The 22,810-nt window shown below is 37.7% G+C and overlaps 1 protein-coding gene across 1 annotated transcript in view; it reads right to left on the reverse strand.

Moving 5' to 3' along the window:
• MYLK4 (myosin light chain kinase family member 4) overlaps positions 1 to 22,810 on the reverse strand; it is a 112,645-nt gene that overhangs the window by 84,592 nt on the left and 5,243 nt on the right. Inside the window, exon 2 of the mRNA XM_046005792.1 lies at positions 1,955 to 2,225. Coding sequence (XP_045861748.1) covers positions 1,955 to 2,225 — 271 coding nt within the window. The remainder of the gene's footprint in view (positions 1 to 1,954; positions 2,226 to 22,810) is intronic.

The following is a 22,810-nucleotide window of genomic DNA, read 5'->3' on the forward strand; positions in this document are numbered from 1 at the left end:
TATCCTGGCACCCACTGACTGGGCCGGCCAGCGCCTTCAGGACTATGACCTTGGCAGCCACAGAAAGAAGAGCTCTGCGTCTCCCCTTCATGTTCCATCCATCTGCCAGAGGGCCAGAGAGAGAGAGACAGGGAAATTTATTGCTGACATCTCTGGGCCCTTCGCCACTTACAAAGAAGAAGCTGAATGGGACCTATGGAGCTTCCAGCCACTCCTTTCCACCTTCCGCTTGGCATCAACTGCAGGATCGAGGCCAGGAGGCCTGGGTTAGATGCGGGACATCAGACCAAGTGGGAAGGACGCTCCTTTCTGAGGAGCAACATTCTGAGTCTCGTCCTCAAAAATATCCCAAAATATGTAATGTCCTAGTCACTTGCTTTCAAATATCCTGGAGAAGTGTATCATGAAAACAATTCTTCCTAAAAATGCTTCTGTTCCAGTTTGGCACTACCTCACTCTTCAAAGATAATTCCTACTTCTAAAATTATACCACAGAACCCAGAGAAAACCAGTACTCGAAAAATAATCAAATTCATATAAACTATTACCAGTAGCTGGTTATTTCAAAGTTATCCAATAAGATTGTTTTTTCTTCTCTGTCCTAGAGAAATGAATGAACAGAAAAAGGAATTCTTCTGTTTATTCATTTGCATCAAAAGAGCCCTAAGGAGGAAGTCCTTCATATGGGACTTCCATTTAGTCCGTGGAAATTTCCTTTCTCAAGAGACCTAAGTTTCAACTCAACTCATTTCTTTTCTCCAGCACGTTTTATCATCGCATACTCACTGACAGTGAGAAGACCCTTCTGCCCTGGTGACTTAACGGCCCTGCTTCATCGTCCGTGGCACAGTTAGAAATGCCCTCCCTATCTGAACAGTGCTCTTCAGAACAGTAGTTGGACAAAGGATGTTTCCCAATCCTACCTAGTAAGAATCACCTGTTCTGACCTTCTAAAGTACTCATTCCTAGACTTCAGCCAGAATGCAGAATTCACTTCCACAGATATGTTCATTCCACAGACATTTTGGGGACCTCTTCTGTGCTAGTTACCAGGAGAGTCCAAGCAGGCATGAGTGATTCAAGGTCTTGACCTTGAAGAGCACTGTTGAGAGAAAGGTGACAGACATTCAGAACAAGAGCATATGCTAGAAGAAAGGCACAGGTACCATGCTGTGAGGCCAACCCTGGGCCAGGAACTGCACTGCCATGGATCCATGAATGGGACTGACTGAGCCAAGAGAGGAGAGGAGACTGCTGCTGGATGACATTTCTCGAACACTTATCATGAGGACAGATACTGTGCTAAATGCTTTATATACATTATCACACTTCACTTCCTCGACAGCCATCAACCCATTATTCTGATGAGGCAGCATCTTGGCTGAGGTTAGGAATTTTCCAAAGATCAAGTAGCCAGAATCAGGCTCAGGACCTCATTGTGCACAACTGAGGACCCAGGCATAGCCTTCAGGGAAGGTTTGCTTGTCCCGGTCACTGACCGTCACTGTCAACAGTTATGCCACCCACGCTGTGAGGAACTCAAAGTCTTCAGAAAATTAGAAACTCTTCTACAGAGCTGTTGTGCCCCTCATAGTGCTTCTCTGAATTTCACACCCAAATCCGTCCTTGTAAATGATCCTGCTCAAGAAATGTATGTTTCCAGAAGTGCCCATTCATAACGTCTAAGCCACTAACCACAATGAAGAGAAGCCTGCTGGTGGAGATGCACATTCAAAGGCATCTACTTACCAAACTCAGGTGTATAATCTACAACACGTAACCCTCAGGGAAACACAGTGAAAAATGTCTTAACCATAAAAGTTCCTTAATTCTTCACACAAGCAACAAAAATAGAATTTGACGAGTCTGTTAATTGGCTACATTTACTGATTCATGTAAAAATAGATAAAGTAGAACTGATACTTTTTACAAGACCAAATTACCACATAATTACCTCATTCTTTCCAGATCTTGAATCCTGTTCACTAGAACTTTCTTCCAGAAAACATTTCACTTTCTCAACCTTTTCCATGCAGTGGAAGAAGGCCATTTTCTCCAGTTTGTTATTGTTATAACATGTGTTGATTTCTTCCAGCCTCTTCACTTTTAACATCTTGGTGGTGAGTCCGATTAAGTTACTGTCTAGAGTGTGGTTTTCATCTCCCTCTGTCTCTGATTTGTAAATTAAGACGCAATCATGAGCTTTGAGCGTGCCTTCCTCTTGACTGTTAAAAAAAAAAAAAAAAGAAGAAGAAGGAAACAAAGTTCCCATCACTTACTCACATATTTGACTTTTGAAGAAAATGACCAGTGAGAATTTTGAAGTCCCTTCTATTTAAACTGAAAAGAGATCCAAAATTAGGAAGAGAAATGCCAATGTTAATATCAAGTTTCAAATACTGAATTTTGAAAGAAAAAAAAAGATTTTTTTCCCCACCTTTTCCTACAAAAGCGAATAGTAAAAGGCAACTTTCAGTTTCCCTGGGTGACTGTGTCCCTCATTGTATAAAATAAGATTTATATCAAGTGGCCAATTTAAATATAGAATATAAAATTTCGTTGGGGTTAATTGGGATTGCAGATTTCACTCCTCCCATTCCAGTGGGAAGGGCTGCTTCCTGTGTGAGAGGGTCTCTCATCCTTTCCCTGGGGGAATTTTGTCCATCTGGGGAGTGATCTCCACCAGATGTCTCAATTCCAGAGTTCTTCTCTGCTTACACCAGAAATGCTTATTTTAAAAATGAAGTTTCCTTACAGCCTTCTCACACAGATAAGATACCCAGATAGTTTTCTTCACATTGTCATTAACTGCTAGGTATCAAGGAGTGCAACTCGTTGTGCTTTCCTTGAAATACTTTCATTACAAATTAAGTAACACACATAATACCGCTCTGATACTAGAGATCTACACATAGTATGTGTCCACATACTTGATGGTATGGGGGTTTGGGGAGAGTGGTTGGAATTTGCGGCGCGTTCTCACTGCTGACTGCTGAGGCCCCCTGCTGGACATTTTCTGAAAATTACTTCCAGCTTTTCCTCAAATTTAAAATCACCTTCAATTATCTCCACAAAACTTAATTTTTCATTCTCTGAACTCAGATAGTAAAATCCATATATACCTTGAGTTCCAAATTATTAAAAATCCAATGCTCTGTGAAATTCTTCTTAGACACAAAGACCTTACTTCAAACACTCTGAAATGTAAGTAGTACCAACCAGAGTTCTCTACGATACATTATAGATCAATGCTAGCATTTCTTCTTCAAATTGCCCTGAAAACATCATTATTAAAATAAGGAGGCAGATGCATAGCTATTTCTAAAGCAAACTATGACTTATATATAATATGTAGCTGCAGATGGTACTCAGGTTGGATCAGGAAGCCACATAAAAACTAACATATTAAAAAGAAAACATGTCCAAGATATAATAATTTTGCAAAGAAATAATAAATGTTAAGCTCTACCTGGAGTTTGGTACAACCTGTTTTAAGGCAATATAGAAAGAGGAGATGCGAGAGGTTATAACAATTATTTAAAATATAGTAATTACCATGTATAGGAGGACATCCTAGGGTTTGGACCACTCCAAGTGCAGAGTACAATTTCCGGCAGATAAAAGGAAGTTTTGCAGAGTTCAAGATGACTATGCAATTCTCTGGTAAAAGTCTTTACTCTCAGTTGGTATAAGTCTTCTGAAAAGACAAGTGTCCACTCGGAAAGGAAGTATCCTCTCTCTCAAATGCCACTTTGAGCCCTTGTTTAAACTAATATGGTCCTTGATCTCATGTTGCTCAGCTGTTGCCTTCTTAGTCAGAAGGGGAAGAACATTAATTTTAGACACCAGGCTTTTCAAGGCCAATGGCTCCATTTCAGAGGTCAGGTAAGGAGAGGATGTACTGGGAACAGTGGATGAAATATCACCTTCACCTTTTCTTCTCATCAGTGTGGCAATACTCTCAGAATTACCAAGCACCATTTGCCTTTGACAATCAGATGCCCTGTTCTCCTGCCCCTTTTAGACTCATGATGATTTAAGTGCTCATTCCCAGCCAAGAGGATTCTGGGTGTGGGAATCCCACAGCCACCTTTGTTTGCCCATGTGACACATAGAACATACATAACTAGAATATGAGAGATCTTTTGAAAACACAGCAAGTTTTGGTTTTCTCAGTGCTTAAATTGATTTGCCATATCTCCAACTGTTTCCAGCTCTAGGAAAGGTCACCTGTTTAAGGCATCCACAGAGTTGCAAAAACAAGAATGCATTTTCATAAACTCTCCTTACAAAGAACACTGTGATTTCCCCCCCCCCCATTGTCTGTCACAGGTCAAGAAAAGGGAATCTAGTGCAAACAACCCACCTACATGATCCTAACAGGAGCGTATCTCTGGATTTAGTTAAGTGGCATAAAACCTCGACTACCTGAGCTCGTAATACAGACAATCGTACAATTCTTCAAGACCCAGAAATTATCTTCCTCTTTGGAGCCTTAGCTGACCCCCGCACTCTCCACACCAACACCAGCCTCTAGAGTTCTCTTGTTTTTCCAAAAGAGAAAAAGTTCTTATTCTTAACTCAGATCATTGTGCTCCATATAATATAAAAATACATTTCCATTTTGAGTAGCATATAAGGAATTGTAGCAAGACCTTCAAAAAGGAAAACTTTAGGTGTTTTTCTAGGATAAGAGAACTTTGCTCTTTAGGAGGAGTAACTAAACAAAACTAGGTATTTGCTAAAGGTAAATTATTTAACAAAACTGTTACGAAAAGAGTGAACTAATGTTGAGGTTACCAATTTTGCTTGGACTAGTTAAATCGTGAAAAAAGTGATAAAGTGATAAAATGACAAATCCCCTGCCCAAAGGCAACATGTATAGCCTTCTGCTGATTTGACCATAACTTCCATCCAGACTATCCATATGGGATCAAATCTTCCATCCCCTCAGTCCAGCAAACCAGGTACAGGCTCCAATGAACCAGAAAACAGCAAGATCTGCTCCTTTGCTTTTTCTTTTAATAAGTTGTTTTATTTTAGAATAGTTTGAGATCTACAGAAAAGGTGAAAAGTGAAGAGATAGCACGGAGAGATTCCACATGCCCTCTTGTACACCCAATTTCCCCTATTGTTAACATCCGACACCTGTCACAGTTAACGAACCAATGCTGATATGAAACTGCATGTTTCATTCAGAGTTAATGAGGTTTTCCCTAATGTCCCTTTCCTGTGTCAGAATCTCATCTAGGGATTTTCATTCCATTTAAAGCCACCAGAATTTGTGATGGATTGGATCTGGGGTGTGAAAGGAAGATGATCGACAAGGATGACTTTTCAATTTTTTTCCTGAGCATTTGAAGGTCAGAGTAGACATTAACTAAGATGGAGAAGGACATGGCGGGGCGGGGGGTGGGGGGGTGGGCAATTTTGGAGGTGGATGATCAGGAGCTCAGTTTTTGACAGGTCCATTGGACATTTAAGTTGAATAGGTTGTGAAATGGAAATCTAGACTTCAGGGAAGAAGTCCAGATTGGAGATATAAATTTGGAAGTCATCACATGTAGATAGTTCTCTGCACAATATGTATTTGATAGATATTTGTTAATTAATTATAAGAGAGAAGCCTTTAAATTATGTCTATTTGTCATAAAAAAGGAAAACTCAATTAAAACAATCTATGCTTCTAAAATTAGACTAAAATTTAGAAGACGAAAATTGTCTTCTAAAATTTATGACAGTCCTGCTATGTCATATTATTTCCAGCTTCTGGAACAAGGACAAGCAACCTGGTACAATACTTGACCACCAAAAAACAAAACAAAACAAAAAACCATATAACATATGCATGTCCATCATGATCTGTCTGCATAGCCTCAGCATCCTAAGTCCATACCCAAAAAATAATTGGAATGTTTTAAAGATGCTCCTATGCTTGGAAAAGTTGACAATGAGCTTATAAACAGACTCAGTGATACTTTTCCTGGCTATCCCTGATATTCTGGAGATACAAATCCTTTTTTTTAAAAAAGTACTAACCTCAGAAAAACCACATTCCACAAAGCCATGGGAATTGGAATCCATTTCAGGGGACATTTTCATTAATTAACAAGAGAGAGTAATGTCGAAAAAAGCCATATAAAGAGTGGATTGCCAATGACTGTGTGCTGGTTGGCATTCAAACAAAGCTGGATAGTGCTTATAATTTCTATTTGGACACAGCATTCTGAATGTTTCCAGAACAGCAAGCCTCTCGAACATTTATTCACAAAAGTAGAGCAATCTTCACAAATACCAAAATGCAAATGAAAGACATCCCTGATATCCACATAACTATTGAATTTTCTTCCTGTCAAAAATCACTGCTAAAATGAGCCATAAAAGCAAAAACTGATAAATTGCACTTCACAGAAATTCAAAATGTGCTCTTCAAAAGACAGCATAGGAAAATGAAAAGACAAGCTACAGACCTGGAGAAAATACTATGAAGTTATACATTTGATAAAGGATTTGTATCCTGAATATACAACCAACTCTTACAGATCACCAATATAATAACGACCTAATTTTTAAAAAGGGGCAACAGATTTGAAGGAAATTTCATGAAAGAAGAGAAATAAACAAGTGGCTACAAAGCACAAGAAAAATTGTTCAAAGTCAGTCATTAGGGAAGATGCAAATTAAATCACAATGAAATAGCCTCTTACACCCACTTGAAGAGCTATAATTAACAAGACAGACAAGAGTAAATGTTGGCGAGGACGTGGAGTGACTGGAACCCTCATCATACATGTTGGTGGGAAGGTAAAATGGTACAGGTTTTGGAAAACAGTTTGGCAGTTTCTTAAAAAGTTATTTCCTGTGTGACCTAACAATTTTTTTTCTAGATATCTACCCAAGAGAAATGAAAACATGAACACTCAGAGCTTGGCACATGAATGTTCATAACAGCATTATTCACAAGAGCCAAAAATTGGCAACACCATAAATGTCCATCAATTGGTCTGGTAAAAAGAGAGAATGTGATGCATCCATTCAAATGGAATACTACTCAACAATACAAAGGAAAGAAGTACCGATCCCTGCTACAACTTGGATAAGTAAAAATGTTGTGCTAGGTGAAAAAAGCCAGAAATAAAGACCACATATTAAAGAGTTCCATTTGTTTGAAATGTCCAGAAAAGGCAAATCCACAGACACAAAATGTAGATTTGTGGCTGCCTGAAGCTGAGAGCAGGAACAGAGATTAACTATAAATAAAATCTTATTGAGGTGATGGAAATGTAAAAAAAAACTTCCATTGTGATAAGCGTGCAACTCATTAAGTTTCCTAAAACATTGCTGGGTTGCATACTTAGAGTGAGTGGATTTCATATGTAAATTATACTTCAATAACATAATTAAGAAAAAAGAAAACCTAATAATATTATTGACAAAGAGTAAGCTTGTTAAAAGAAAACAAAGGAACAAAGCACTACTGAACATTTATGGACAGCTTTTCCAGGTGACCAAGGCTGGGATCCAAGGAGACATAAATTATACCCATACTTGCTGGGTCACTTGGGGCCAAAGAAAAGGAGAAGGAAACAGTGAGTGGGGAAAAGTCAAGACTCACTCTTCTCTTCTTCCGGTGTGAACACTACATAGTGCATGATTTGTAACTAATAGAAAAATTAGTGGCAACTTAAAACTAAATTCTATCTCATTTTCTTCTCAGAGACAGGATTCTTAAAGCAAGGATAATGATGTTGCAGAAAGTACAGATGTATTTACATTAGACCCTTAATATTTCCAAGTGACATTGCGTAAGTAGCTAAATTCTGTGTAAAAAAAAATGAAAATAAAAACAGGAGGGTTTAAAAAAAACTAGATAAAAATATAGATGGGACCATTTAAAAATTAATCTTCAGAAACATTAAATAATGTTTTTGGTCATTACTTCTGTAATGGTTTAACAATTTGTTCATCTAGTTATATCCTTTTTTACTTTCTTATAAAATGTAAATACATGTCACTGAGTAAATATACTATGGCTTAAACAATACACGTAATATTCAATTGGAAGAAAGAACATTGTATAAATATTGTGCATAAATAAATTTCCAAAGCTCATATGACTTTCATATAACTTTTGTTAAATATTTTTCCTTTCCTCTGACTTTTTTCTTTTCTTTAAGCTTTTTTATTTGTTTTATATATAGAGGGAGCACATGTAGGCAGGGAAAGGGGTGGAGGGAGAGAGTGAGAGATTCCCAAGCCGACTCCCCGCTGAGTGCGAAGTTCACACGGGGCTTGATCTCAAGATCAAGATACTGACCTGAGAACTGAAACCAAAAGTCCTGCTCTCAACCACCTGAACCACGCAGGCATCTGTCTTCTGATTTATTTCTTAAACTTAAAACCTACAGAGAATTTACATGGATAGAACAATGACTATCCATATACCCTTTATATAGATTCACCAAATGTTAACGTTTCCTATATTTGCTGTCTTCTCCGAGAGTAAGTCACAGTCCTCATGAAACTTTATCCCTAAATACATTAGTGTATATCTCCTGAGAATAAGGATACTTTCCCACTTAACAGGATCCAAACACAAATCACACAGCATACTTAGTTGGCATGTCTTTTTAGTCTACTTTTACATATTTGGGGAACAATCACGCAGTCATCTTCATGACATTGATAGCGTTGGAGACTCCAGACCTATATTTTCACAAAATATCTCTCAATTTGAATTGTCTCCTTGTTTCTTCATGTTTAGAACTGAGCAAATCATTGGGTATGAAAACCATGTAAGTGATGTTGTGTCTTTCCAAATGTCACAAGAGGGGGTACATGGTGTAGCTTGTAATGTGATCAGTCTTGTGAAATTTGATGATCCGATTAAGTCTTCCAATGTAAAGTTACCCTTTTTATTTTTGGAATTAATAAGCAGCTCTGTGAATTTATGGATATCCCCTTCCCCAACAATCTATCACCCTATGATTTTAGTATCTATTCTTGCCTGAATCATTACCAGAGCCATTCTTAGGCAGTGATTTTCTTTTTTTTTTCTCTTTTTGTATTTTTTTTTATTAACATATAATGTAGTATTTGCCCCGGGGGTATAGGTCTGTGAATCATCAGGCTTACACATTTCACAGCACTCAAAGCAGTGATTTTCTAATTGTATCATTTCTTCTCCATTTATTAACGGGTATTCATCTGTAAGAGAAGAGCTCTCCATCCCCATCCTGCCCCCCTTTGCTTTTTAGTATCACCACGAACTGGTGGATTTTTAAAAATGAATATGCATTCCCTATATTATTCATTTTGACGTTCAATTTCTTCTAGATCTGATCCATGGAAGCACTTTTGAGCATGCTCCTGTGTACTTTTGACATGCCACCATTATTTTTTGTGTACTTCTTTACTTTTATGGCATAACAAGATGTTCATAGCTCATGTCATACCTTTCCAGATCTATTTCTAGAATCTGCCATTTCTCAAAGGAGCCCTGGTAACTTTCAGAGAAGGATGGTATTTAGAAATTAAGACAAGGGTAATAGGAGAGCTCTTTGTTACTGGGGTGTCATTGCTTCTAGCTCCTTCATGGACAAAACTAAGAAATATAGTTTTTTTTTAAAAATCATGAGTTCATACTTGTAAATTTCTAATTCCAACCTAACACCATAGAATTCTTTCTTACCCTTACTCCATTCCATATACATATCTCCCTCCCATTAATTATTTAACCATAAAAATAAAAAACATAATAAAATGCTTGCTACAAGGTAAAATACATGCTTCTATGTGACTACCTATTTCACCTATTTCAAACAATGGAGCAAAGTCTAAAAGTGTTCACTACCAATTTTTAAAAATTCCATTCTACAGCGTGAGTCATCATTTTCTTAGTTTAGGGAATTGGAGGAAGGGTATATTTATGTTTACATTCTTGGGAATGCTTTTCTACCTTCTAAATTAGAAGTGAATTTCAGGAGCTAGAAGAAGCTTATGATAGTAACAAGGCATGAAATTACAGAAGTGCAAAGCCCAAGTCACACTCTTCTGACCAAATGTTGGCCTGCTCTTCCCAAGAGGGTAAGGTTCAGGGGGAAATTTTCCATGGGGAAAAATACTGCAGTAGAGAGGGTATTAGTGGCTGATGAGGAGATGGGTGAATACTTCACCTACTTTTAGAGATGTGTTATTCCTTAATAAAGGTAAAAGTGGTATTTTTACGTAGAAAATAAATCTAGCTATTATGTAATGGTTGACAGTATGTTCTTAGGTTTTAAGCTATATACTAGAAAGCATTGATTTTTTTTGGGGGGGGGAGTGTAAAAGGACCATAGGAACTGGCAAAATGGCAGTACACAGAAAGGACCATAGGAGCTGGTAGAGTGGCCTTATACAGAAATATTCTCAGTGTAAATGAAGCTTGGGTGGGCATAGGGCGATAGACACTCTCATATACTTTTCATTGGAATGTAAATTGTTCTAATCTTTATGAAAGGCAATTCACACATACTTTTGACTCTCAAGTGCATTCCTAAAAATTTTGCCTCTCCCCAAATAGAGTTACACACAAAATATTATATTTGAAGTCATCCACGATGACATTATTTATTATATTTAAAACCCTGTAAGAGAACCTAAGTACAAGATGGTCAAATGGATATGGTACTTCTAGAAAAAAGAAAATTAGGTTCCATTAAGTCCCATGTAAAAGAATGTTTAACAACACGAGAAAAGATGGCTTTGGTAGTTAGGAGGAAAGGGACAGATTATAGAATAGTGTATGCAATAAGATTCCAACTTTGACTTAAGAAAGATACTCTACAAATATACAGATGAATGGTAATACAGATAGATACACTGTTAGGAAAATGGATTAGGTTGCTACACCAAATATTAACAACGGGTAACTCGAGAGTAGGGATGCGAATTATGGCTTGTGCTTTTAAAGAATTACCAGTTTTTCTAAAATAAATATGTATTTTCCTCTTAATCTGAAAAAAATGCCATTAAAATCATAAATGCCATACTAAGGAGACTAGCCTAGTGGATAAAGCATGGACTTTAGAAACATTTAGGCATGCATTTGAGGATTGCTTGTTGTCTGAAGTCAGCAAAGTTGCTCCATTTTCCTGAGCCTAGGCTTTTTTCATCTCTTAAATGAAGACCACATTTACCTTATATGGTCATTTAAATATAAGAAAGGAGATAAGAATGGCTAATGCATCAGACGGACTTGATAAATGTCAGCCTACATGGTTATTATAATTGGTGATATAATATTACCAATATATACATTGGTAGTATTTTTATAAAAAATGAAAGTTATCAGTTGAAAAACGTAAAGCTTAAATTCTAAGAAGGAAAAATACTCCCAAGTACCTCAATTTTCTTAACAACAGTGCAAGATCACTTACTGTTATTGTACATCAGGGCCTCATCAGCCTATGGCTGCAAAATGAAGTCATGCTAACTCGAAATATATTTTTCTTTCATTGGAATATACCTATTTAGAAAGAACATACAACTGTATGTACAGCTAAGAAATAATTAGAAACACCCATAAAGCTACTAGAATACTGCCAGCACCCCCAAAAGCCCATTCCCTTGTCCTCCCCTTAAATTAACCACTAATTTGAAATTTTATAACAATTTCTTTGATTTTCTTTGTAGTTTTACCACTTATACGTGCACACTAGATATACAGGGGTTTTTTTGTTTAAGATTTTATCCATCTTAAAAAAAAAAAGATTTTATCCATCTATCTGACAGAGAGAAAGAAATCACAAGAAGGCAGAGCAGCAGGCAGAGAGAGGGGGGAAGCAGGCTCCCCAGTGAGCAGAGAGCCCGATGAGGAGATCAGTCCCAGGACCCTGAGATCATGACCCGAGCCAAAGGCAGAGGTTCTACCCACTGAGCCACACAAATGCCCCTATATACAGTTTTGTTTTGTTAGCTTTGGATTTGTATGCAGATGTATTCATACTATTTGCATTGTTTTTTACCTTGTTTTTCTGTTAAATCTGTCTTTGATTCATCATATTATTGGGCACAGTTGTCTCTGTCATTTTTCATTATTATGCAATATTTTGTTCTATAAATATTATAAAATTTATGCTTACACCCTACTATTGATGAACATTTTGGCTATTTCCAGCTTGGGACTTGTATGAAATTATTGTGCATGCATGATGTATATTTTCAATGTATACACCAACATAGATCCATTAATGTGGGTAATTACATTATTGAATCTTTTAGTGTAAAATCAACCTTGAGTTTCTAGAAAAACTCAACTTGTTATTCCCTACTATCTTTCACATATTACTTAATGAGATGTGTTAATATTTTGTTTTTGAGATTTCTCCATCTGTATTTCTTGAGTAAGATTAGCCTACAGTTTTTTCTTTAAAAACAAGTCCTTATGGGTTTTTCAGCCTTCTTTCTGTTATAACACATGCATTAATGTTACAATTTTAAATTTATCTCTATTGTTTTAAGTATGTCTCTCAGGTTTTGAAATGTAATATTTTTGTATCGTTGAACTTAAAACACATTCTTTTTTAAAGAGTTTATTTATTTATTTGACAGAGAGATAGAGAGAGATCACAGGTAGGCAGAGTGGCAGGCAGAGGGAGAAGGAGAAGCAGGCTCCCCTCCCAGCAGGGAACCTGACGTGGGGCTGGATCTCAGGATCCTGGGATCACGACCTGAGTTGAATGCAGCCATTTAATCAACTGAGCCACCCAGATGCCCCTCAAAATATGTTCTTATTTCCATTCTGAATCCTTGACCAATGGGTTATCCAAAATGTGTTTCTTTCTGTATAGAGGGCCTCCCTGTCCCTCTGCCAAATACTTGGGAGCACTTCTCAGAAATTCAGGACCTAACAAGTTTTTGTCTTGAGGCTCAATTCAGGAAACTGCAAGACCAGGCTACAAAATCACACAGAGCTGATTGAGCCTGTAGCCACACTGCTCAAAGATAGGCACTTTTAACATATCACTCAGTGCCAAGGCAACATTTCCTATGATCTCACTGGAGCAGTTATGGCTTTGGGTTTACTTCCAGTTCACTCTTACCATCAGGGTATTGCCCTTTGGGGGTACCAGCTTAGCAGAGGAAGGTGTAGTAAACCCCTCCGCCTGGGTAGACCTCAAGCTGGACTATTGTCCTCCTCATCCCATGAGGCCACCAAAACCCCAAGCCCACGTTTGGCAGAATTGCCAAATTCCGCATGGCAAGAACTTTCCTGTGCAGGTCCCTCTTGTCTCTGGATTTGGACTTCCCTTGAAGTTTTTCTTATTTTATCAGGCCTTCGATACTTTAAATATTTTTAAAATACTTTACCAGCATCTTCAGTTGTTTCCAGAAGGGGTATTGATCTGAATTTCCCAGCTGCCATTATTAAAAATGAAAACCCCTCACATTCATTTTTTTTAATCAAGATAAAATTTGTTTACAGGGAAACGCAGAAGTCTAAAATACTATACAGTTCTGTGGGTTTTGAGAGATGTGTATACCCAACTAACCAAGAAACCAATCAGGATATAGAACGTTTCCATTATGTCCCCTTTCAGTCAATTACCCCAGAGACAACCATCCTTTTAATTCTTTTTTTTAAAGATTGATTGATTGATTGATTGATTGATTGATTTTAAGGGGTTGGGGGACAGAGGGAGAGGGAGAAAGAATCCCAAGCAGATTCCCTGCTGAGTGTGGAACTGATGCAGGGCTTGATCTCACAAATCTGAGATCATGACTTGAGCCAAAATCGAGACTCAGACCCTGAACCTACTAAGCCACCCAGGTGCCCCCATCCTTCTAATTTCAAACAAAATATTTCTCCTGCTCTTACCTTTTCTTGAACTTCCTATTTAAAAAATCATAATCTATGCTGTTTTGTGTTTGTCTTCTTTCACTTATTATTTGTGTAAATCTTTTATGTTGTTGTATACCTCAGCAGTCCATCCTGTTATATTACGAGTTAGTATTTCACTGTGGGAATAGACCACAGTTTATCCCTTCACCTTCCAATTTTCATTGTTTCCAGGTGTTTTTTTGTTTGGTTTGGTTTGGGGGTTTTTGCCATTAGGAATAAAGCTTCTATAAACATGCTTCAACAAGTTTTTTGTAGACATGTTTTCATCTCTCTTGCGTAACTACTTAGGAGTACAAGTGCTAGATCATAGGGTAGATGCATGTTTAATTTTACAAGAAGTTTTTCAAAGTGTTTGCACCATTTATACTTCCACCAGCGACGTACTAGCAACATATGGGAGTTCCCGTCGCTCTACATCCTCACTGACATTTGGTATTGCTGGTCATTTGAATGTTAATCACTTGCTTGGGTATGAAATAGGATCTCACTGTATTTTTAAAAATAGACATTGTTCAGATAAAATTTGCATTAATAAACTGCACTCATTTTAAGGATAGAGTTTGATGTGGTTTTTTTTTTCAGTTTGATATTTTTATAAATATATACAACTGTGTAACCATCTCCTCAGTCGATACACACCGTATTGCTGTCGCTACCTCGCCAAATCCCTAATACTCTGCCACCATCAGTGATGCCCACCCTCCTGCCCCAGATAGCCACTGACATGAGTTTTATCACTAGAGATTAGTTCTGCCTAGTCTAGAATGTCACATAATTAGAATCATACAATATAGACTCTTTTGTGTCTGGCTTCTTTCATTCAACATAATGTTTCTGAGACTTATTTATCTTGCAGTATATATTGGCAGTTTATCTTTTACTGAGTAGAATGGCATTGTATCACCAAACCAAAATTTGTTTTTCCATTCATCTGTTGATGGGCTTTTAATGTTTCCAGTTTGGGGCTATTATGAATAAATCTACTATAACCGTTTGCATACAAGTTATGTTGTGTTGGATGTTGTAGACATGTTTCATTTCTCTTGGGTAACTTCCTTAGGAGTGGAATCACTGAGTTATGCAGCAAGGGTATGTTTCACTTTTTAAGAAAATTTTTAAGAAAATTTTTAAGAAAATTGCTAAATGATTTTCCAAAATGGTTATAACAATTTGGTGTATGAGCAATGAGTTAGAGCACCAATTGCTTCTTATCTTCCGATGTTTAATATTGTCAGTCATTTTTTTCTTTTCAGTCATTCTAGCAGGAATGTAGTGGCATTTCACTGTTTTTCTTTTTAAGATTTTATTTATTGAAGAGAGAGAGAGAACAAGCTGGGGAGTGAGGGAGAGGGAAAAGCGGACTCCCCATGGAGCAGGAACCCTGACATGGGGCTTGATACCACGACCCTGAGATCATGACCTGACCCAAATGCAGATGCTTAACTGAGTGAACTCAGGGGCCCCTCATTGTACTTTTAATCTGCATCTCCCTGTACATGTTTCCTGTGGTTTTTGGCTATTCATGTATCTCCTTCATGAAATATTATTTTATACCTTTTCTCCATTCTGCTTTATTATTGAATTGCAAATATTCTTTATATATTCTGGATGTAAGTCCAATGTAGATAAAGGTATTGAAATATTTTCTCTCAGTCTATGGCTTGTGTTTTTATTTTCCTAATGATACCTTTTGAAGAGCAGGTATTTTTAAATTTTGATGAAGTCCAATTTATATATACCTATATTTTTAATAACTAATGCTGTTTGTGTTTTCCCAAAAAATCATTACCCCAAAGTCATGAAGATACTCTTCATTTTGCTGTAGAAGCTTTATCTTTTAGCTTTTACATCAAGGTCTGTGATCCATCTTGAATTAATTCTTGCTTGTGGTGTAAGGTAGAAGCCAAAGTTCATTTTTCTCTTTTGTTTATTCAGTTTTTTGGTTTTTTTTAAAGATTTTATTTATTTGACAGACAGAGATCACAAGGACGCAGAGAGGCAGGCAGAGAGAGAGGAGGAAGCAGGCTGTCTGCAGAGCAGAGAGCCCGATGTGGGGCTCGATCCCAGAACCCCGAGATCATGACCTGAGCTGAAAGCAGAGGCTTTAACCCACTGAGCCACCCAGGCGCCCCTGTTTATCCAGTTTTTAACAAGATCATTTGTGACCTTCACATTATTTTAAATGCCTTTTTTAAAAAGGTCTCTAAGATTCTCCTTTGCAATGCCTCACACTTCCAACCAGTCACCTAGCAGTTCCCAATGTATCCCCAACTTATTTCTGGAAATTCCTCAAAGAGTTGCTTCATTTATGTTACCAACTATTCTGTGGGCTGCAGTCATCATGTCATGTCTGCAGGGCTCTACACGTAGTGAAGGTCAATACTCAAGAGCCTCCTTGAAGAAGCCTGACTGTTGCTGCAGCTCAGTCCACGGTGCAAACATCACCATCTGTGCTGGGGCTGCTCTCCACAGGTGCTGTCCACAAGTGCTCAGGAGTCAGAGCAGAGCGAGGGAGTATGGCCTCCTCTCCAACTCAGTGCTGCTGGGTCTTCTAGCTCCCAAAGCAGCACCATTTATGCCCAGAACATCCAGTTTCTCACAGTTTGTTCATCTTCTGGTCTTCAGCCCTCTCAACATGAGGTTTCAAATGCAATTTGATTGGCAAGAAAGAAACAGATGCCATGGTAAGCCCTCTACATCTTCTGCCACCTTCACTTAGAATCCATGTCTCCCCAAAGCAACTCAGTCTGACTTCCCAGGGTCAAGTCTCCATTGTCCTAGATGACCACCTTATTCTCACCTGATGGGAGAAAAAGGTATCTTTCTTCTTAATGAAATGTTGTCTAAATACCTCTGTGTCAGCAGGAAGTCTTTATCAAGCTTTTCCATAATGAAAACCCAGTCAGGTGACTTTTACGAAGAAACAGAATGCTCCAGATGTGAACCTTAGGAGAAAAGTGTTAAGTCTGTACTTGAAGCCTGCCTGATTGCTTTTTTTCATGGATTCCATTCAAGTACATTCCTAGTGTCCACTACATGGCAAGCCTGTGGTCTGGCCCTGCGCAAGCAAGGTGACAAACTCTATCCTATGATGGAAGTGGAGGCAGGAGTGCAAACAGACCTGTAAATGGGCAGGTAGAATCCTATGAAGGTATCCACGATAAAGAATAGACAAGGTGTCAAAAGATACCAGAGCATATGGCAAAGGGCGCCAACGCCACCTGGACGGTTGAGGCAGGTAAACAGGACTTAACTAAACTGAAGAGTAAATAGTAATCCAGACATAGCAAAGGACTAGAAGGAAACTCTAGGGCAAGGAAGTAAGATGAATATGTGTGAAAATATGATGATTATCTTTAGTGTTTTTGCCATGAAATATAACAATGGCTGCTAGTTTGTGGCAAAAAAAAATTACCTTAAGAAGACATTTTTCTCCTATTTTACTAAAAGTTGTTTTTTTCAATCAGGGATTGAATTAAAATTTTGTCTACGCCACTTCAATTTTCACTTTAGAATATTCAGAGACCTGCTCTCTCCAATAATTTAATAATAACTAGTACTGGTTAACACAATTCAAAAAGAAAACAAAATAATAGATAAATGCACTGAAAAGGAAAAGGCAAGAGTATTGTTCTGACAACAATTCTTTGACACCACCAGCTCGGTGTCTCATAATTAATTCAGTTCTGACACCAACTAACCAGGATTAGTATCAGACACCACAGGCTAAGGGAAAAGTCCTCCACAAGACTGCCCCACACCATCCTCAAGTCTGAGGGGCCAGCTGCACTCCTGAGGGGTTCTCATGACTCTCTCATTTTTGGATAATTCACTAGAACAAATCACAGAATTCACTGAAAGCACTCTACATACAATCACAATTTTTTTAGCGAGGGATACACATAATGCAATGTCTGGGAGGGTACCAGATGCAGAGCTTCCATGCCTCTCCCTTGGAGACAAGGCTCATTACTCTCTCTGCCCATCAGTATGCTCACCAACCAAGCATAAAGAAGCTCAACTGGGCCTTGGTATCCAAAGCTTTCACTGGAGTTTCATTATATAGGCATGATTGATTAGATCACTAGCCATGTGACTGAACTCAATCTCTAATGTCCCTCTCACCCCCCAGGTTGGTATGAAGTTCTAATTGTGTGGGTGGTCTTTCTAGTGACCAGCCACCTGTTTGAGGCTATGTTAAGAACCTATCAGAGGCAACCTGATTGGCATAATACTCTACTGTCACTCAGTAGAGTCCAAAGGTTTCTGAAGCTCTGTGTCAGGAACCAGGGACAAAGTTCAGATATATTATTTTTAGATTATATCAATAGAAAAATCACTTAAAACCAATAAAAGAGTTCTAAAAAAGCCAAATATGAAATAAATTAATAAAAAGTCAATACATTTCTTTTATACCTACAAGACCAGTAAGAAAATAGAACACTCGGAAGACCTTATTACAATATCAAGAAAAAGTACACAACCTATTAGAATAAACTGAATAAAAAATGTGGATTAGATTCCAGAAGATACAGGGGAATGTCAGGAAAGAAAGGAACATGAGGTTAGGTTAGGGAGAGGAATCACAAAGCTGAAAGGAGAACAGATAATCATAGGGCTCACTTCTAGGATGGTGACTAAAGATGTCAGGGATTAAATGGACTCAAGACGTCCATTTTCATTCTCCATCATACGTCCATTATGCATACTCAAGCATAACTTGGGTATGAATATGAGGCGGCAAGATGATGTCTGGAGGTTCAATAATACTTGTGGTTACTGACCAGAGGGCTTATTTGAGTTACCCACTGAACACATCATTCCCAAACTGACTCTGGGGAAGGAGAACTAAGAAGATATTTACGCGGCTCAGAGTAAACTGCAAGGCCAGTTGAAAACAATCAGCGGGTTATTTAAAAAGAAAATTTAAGCCTGGATTTTGCTGCTTTAAAATAGTTTCATTTCCTGCAACCTTATCATATGGTTTAAATTTATTTGTATTTAGCTGATTTTTAAAAGAAAGTTTAAATTTGGTTAGAAAAATCAGTATGGTAGATTCACTTTATTTTTCTACCATCACCATCTAGTGGAGAAAACTTCAAACTTCAGGCAGAACGAGCTAGGGTTCAGAAATAAAATAGAGGCATTGTTGGGTTGGGCACTACGCTACACACTTCACGTTTATAAGGTCATTTGCTTCTCACAGCAGATCATGTAGTGCCTCATGGAGGTAGGCACTGTTGTTCCTCTTTTAGGTTTGGGAAAGTGAGTCTGAGAAGTTGAGTATCTTGCCCAAGGTCACACTGTGGCCAACTCAAATCCAGATTCCTGAAGTCCGTGTCAAATGCCATTCTCACCTCACAGTACATCCAAATACCTCAACTTTACTCGTGAATATGACCATGGATGCAAAATATACATACATATATGAAGATTTTTCTCTTTTTATATTTTTCCCTTTTTCTTATTTCTTATATATTATATATATGAGCAAAGCACATGTATTAAAAAGAAAATACTCTATAGTTTTGTATTCTAATTTTTACTCCATATTATGTAAATACTTTCCCATTATAATAAATACTTTTGATTTACTCATATATACATATACATATTAGGTAACAATAAAGACAGCTATAGAATTACATTTATATGTAAATATACAGTGTAATCCCAAAATGCATTTTGAAAAACTGGAAGAAGCTGCTAAAATATTAACTTTGCTGATTTCTGAGTAGATTTTCCAAAATAACATGTATTATTTCTAAAAATATATATATTTTAAGCCTTATATTTACCAAAAGAAAAGACATTCAAGAAACTTCACCATTGTTTGATTTGTTGTAATTATTTAAAAATAATTTGTTTGTGTTAGGGGTGATCATAGGGGTGATCTACTTCTATAATAGTTTAAAATTAATATAGCACATTACATTCCCATATTTAGTAACATTTTCCTTCACAACCTGTTTTGAGGACAGTCCTAGAACCTGAAGAGTACCAGAATTTACCACACCAAAATATACTACTTTTGCATAAGGATTAAAATTGACCCTTAAACAACACCAATTTGAACTGGGTGAGTCCATTCACACATGAATTTTTATCAATAAATACAGTCCTGGGTTGGGGTACCTGGTTGGCTCAATGGGTTAAGCCTCTGCCTTTGGCCTCAGGTCATGATCTCAGTGTCCTGGGTTCGAGCCCCGCATCAGGCTCTCTGCTCAGGGGGAAGCCTGCTTCCCGCCCCCCCTCTGGCTGCGTCTCTACCTCGTTGTGACCTCTCTATCAAATAAATAAATAAAATCCTTAAAAAAAAAAAAGTACTGGGCACCTGGTTGGCTCAGTTGGCTAAGAGATTGCCTTCAGCTCAGGTCATGATCCGGGAGTCTCAGGATGGAATCCCACAATGGGCTTCCTGCTCAGCAGGGAGTCTGCTTCTCCCTCTGACCTTCTCCCCTCTCATGCTCTCTCTCTCTTTCATTCTCTCTCTCACATAAATAATAAATAAAATCTAAAAAAACACAAACAAGCAGTACTGATATGTGGAATTTAAGAAACAAAACAAACAAAGGGGAGGGGAAAGAGAGAGAGAGAGAGAAAGCAAGCCAAAAACAGACTCTTAACTAAACAAACTGGTGGTAACCAGAGGGGAGGCAGGTGGGGCGAAGTGTTAAATAGGTGATGGGGATTAAACAGTGTACTTGTCCTGAGGAGCACCGGATGGCATATGGAAGTGTTGAATCACTATATTGTACACTTGAAACTAATATCATACTATATGTTAACTAACTGGAATTTAAATAAAAACTTAAAAATAAAATATTTAAGACTGCTAAAAAATAAAAATAAAAACAGTGCTGTGCTGTAAATGGATTTCCTCTTCTATATGATTTTTCTCAGTAACATTTTCTTTTCTCTAACTTACTTCAAACACAGTATATAACATATACAACATATAAAATATGTACTAATCAACTGCTTATGTAATGGGTACGGCTTCCCATCAACAGCAGGCTATTAGTAGTTAATTTGGGGGGGAGTCAAATGTTATATACAGATTTTCAACCGAGTGTTGGGAGGAGATCACTGCTCCTAACACCACAATTGTTTGAGGGTCAACTAACTATATTTTGAGCTGAAGACAATTAAGAAGCAGCAGATATAAGAAAAGCTCTCTGCTCTCTCCCATTTGCTTAAAAGGAGAACATCAATTTGTAAAGAGTCCCTCCTCCTCTCACTACCAGAAAGGACAGAAGTTAATAACCAGGGGGAATCTGGGTGGCTCCGTCTGTTACGCCTCTGACTCTCTCTGATTTCAACTCAGGTCAAGCATCTGACTTTTGATTTCAGTTCAGGTCATGATCTCAGGGTAGTGGGATCAAACCCCACATCAGGCTCCACATTCATCATGGAGTCTGCTTGAGATTCTTTCTCTCTCTTCCCTTCTCCCCCTCCCCAGCTTGCACTCACTCACTAAATAAATAAATAAATAAATAAATAAATAAAATCTTTTAAAAAAAGTAGTTAGTTACCAGAGACAACTCTAGACCCTTTTCAGCCCCCAGATGGTACCAGAGGAATCAGGAACTTAACTGGCCCTTATCTTCCATTAGTTTCCCATATATTTACCTTTCCATAATTTGTCACTCTTGAAACTCGGTCTTTTTCCTTTGTCTTATCACTTCTCTACAGATTTATTATTCTTCTGCTAAGATGTAGTAAGCTCACACTCATCACTAAGCACTTCCATGTGTATGAGTGCCTTACGTGTTAATGTTTTTTTTCTTAACTTGTTTTCTCTTTTAGTCTGTCTTTTGCAAATTTGATTCACAAGGACCAATAAACTTAAGATGGGTAGGGGGAAAAGGCTTTTTCTCTCCCAAACAAACCTCTTCTCAAAGTACTTGCTTCTGTGATGTTCTGTGATGGTTACTCTGGGAGATAGGTTGTTCTGGGGGATAGATTGCTCTGGGGGATAGGGAAGTCATGCTCCTTCATTTTTGCACAATTTCAGATTATGATGACCAAAGAATAAAAATTTTTAACTCATTTTTACATACTTCTTCTATTAATTTTATTTTTGAGCCTGACATATCTAGTCAGAAAATCATGAAAAAAAACCACATCTCACATCTTTTCACAACTACCAGGAGGCTGGGCCACACACTTCACATCCAGTTATCAACTGAAACAATGCTTCCTTTACCTGAGCTTTTTTTTTTTTTTAATATTTTATTTATCTGACAGAGAGAAATCACAACTAGGCAGGCAGAGAGAGAGGAGGAAGCAGGCTCCCCGCGGAACAGAGAGCCCGATGTGGGGCTCAATCCCAGGACCCTGGGATCATGACCTGAACCGAAGGCAGAGGCTTTGACCCACTGAGCCACCCAGGCGCCCCTACCTGAGCTTTTGATTACTATTGTTTATCTAATTCTACTTCCTTGTGAGTCTTTCCCCTTTTTGTAAAATCATCTTAATAAAGAGACTTACAAAATCCTCAGCATTTGCTTTGGGATAAGTTTCATGGAGATGTTCTTGTACAGATTAAATAAAAATCTCATTCTTGTCAACTTCCAGAAAAATTCGTTCTTTCCTAAAATTCAGTTTTTTCATTTTCACTCTCCCTCAATTTTCTTCCAAAATACCAAAAAAATAATAGTAATAATAATGCATCCTTACATTTTTGAAGGAGAGGTTTACAGAAAAGTAGAAAATAAAATTGCACACAATAGTAATCCTATCATTCGAAGATGTATAATACCACACTTTTTAATCTCATTTGTTTTTTCATTTATGGCGGCATTATCTGTCACTGCCTATAACGCTGTTTGACTGATTGCCTAATATTTTATTGCTATGGGGATAAATACACCTGACTTGGATTACCCTCATTTAGAATTAAGTCTGCTTTTGAATGTTTAA

The sequence above is a fragment of the Meles meles genome, chromosome 5, assembly GCF_922984935.1.
Source record: "Meles meles chromosome 5, mMelMel3.1 paternal haplotype, whole genome shotgun sequence".
In the NCBI taxonomy this organism is placed as follows: domain Eukaryota; kingdom Metazoa; phylum Chordata; class Mammalia; order Carnivora; family Mustelidae; genus Meles; species Meles meles.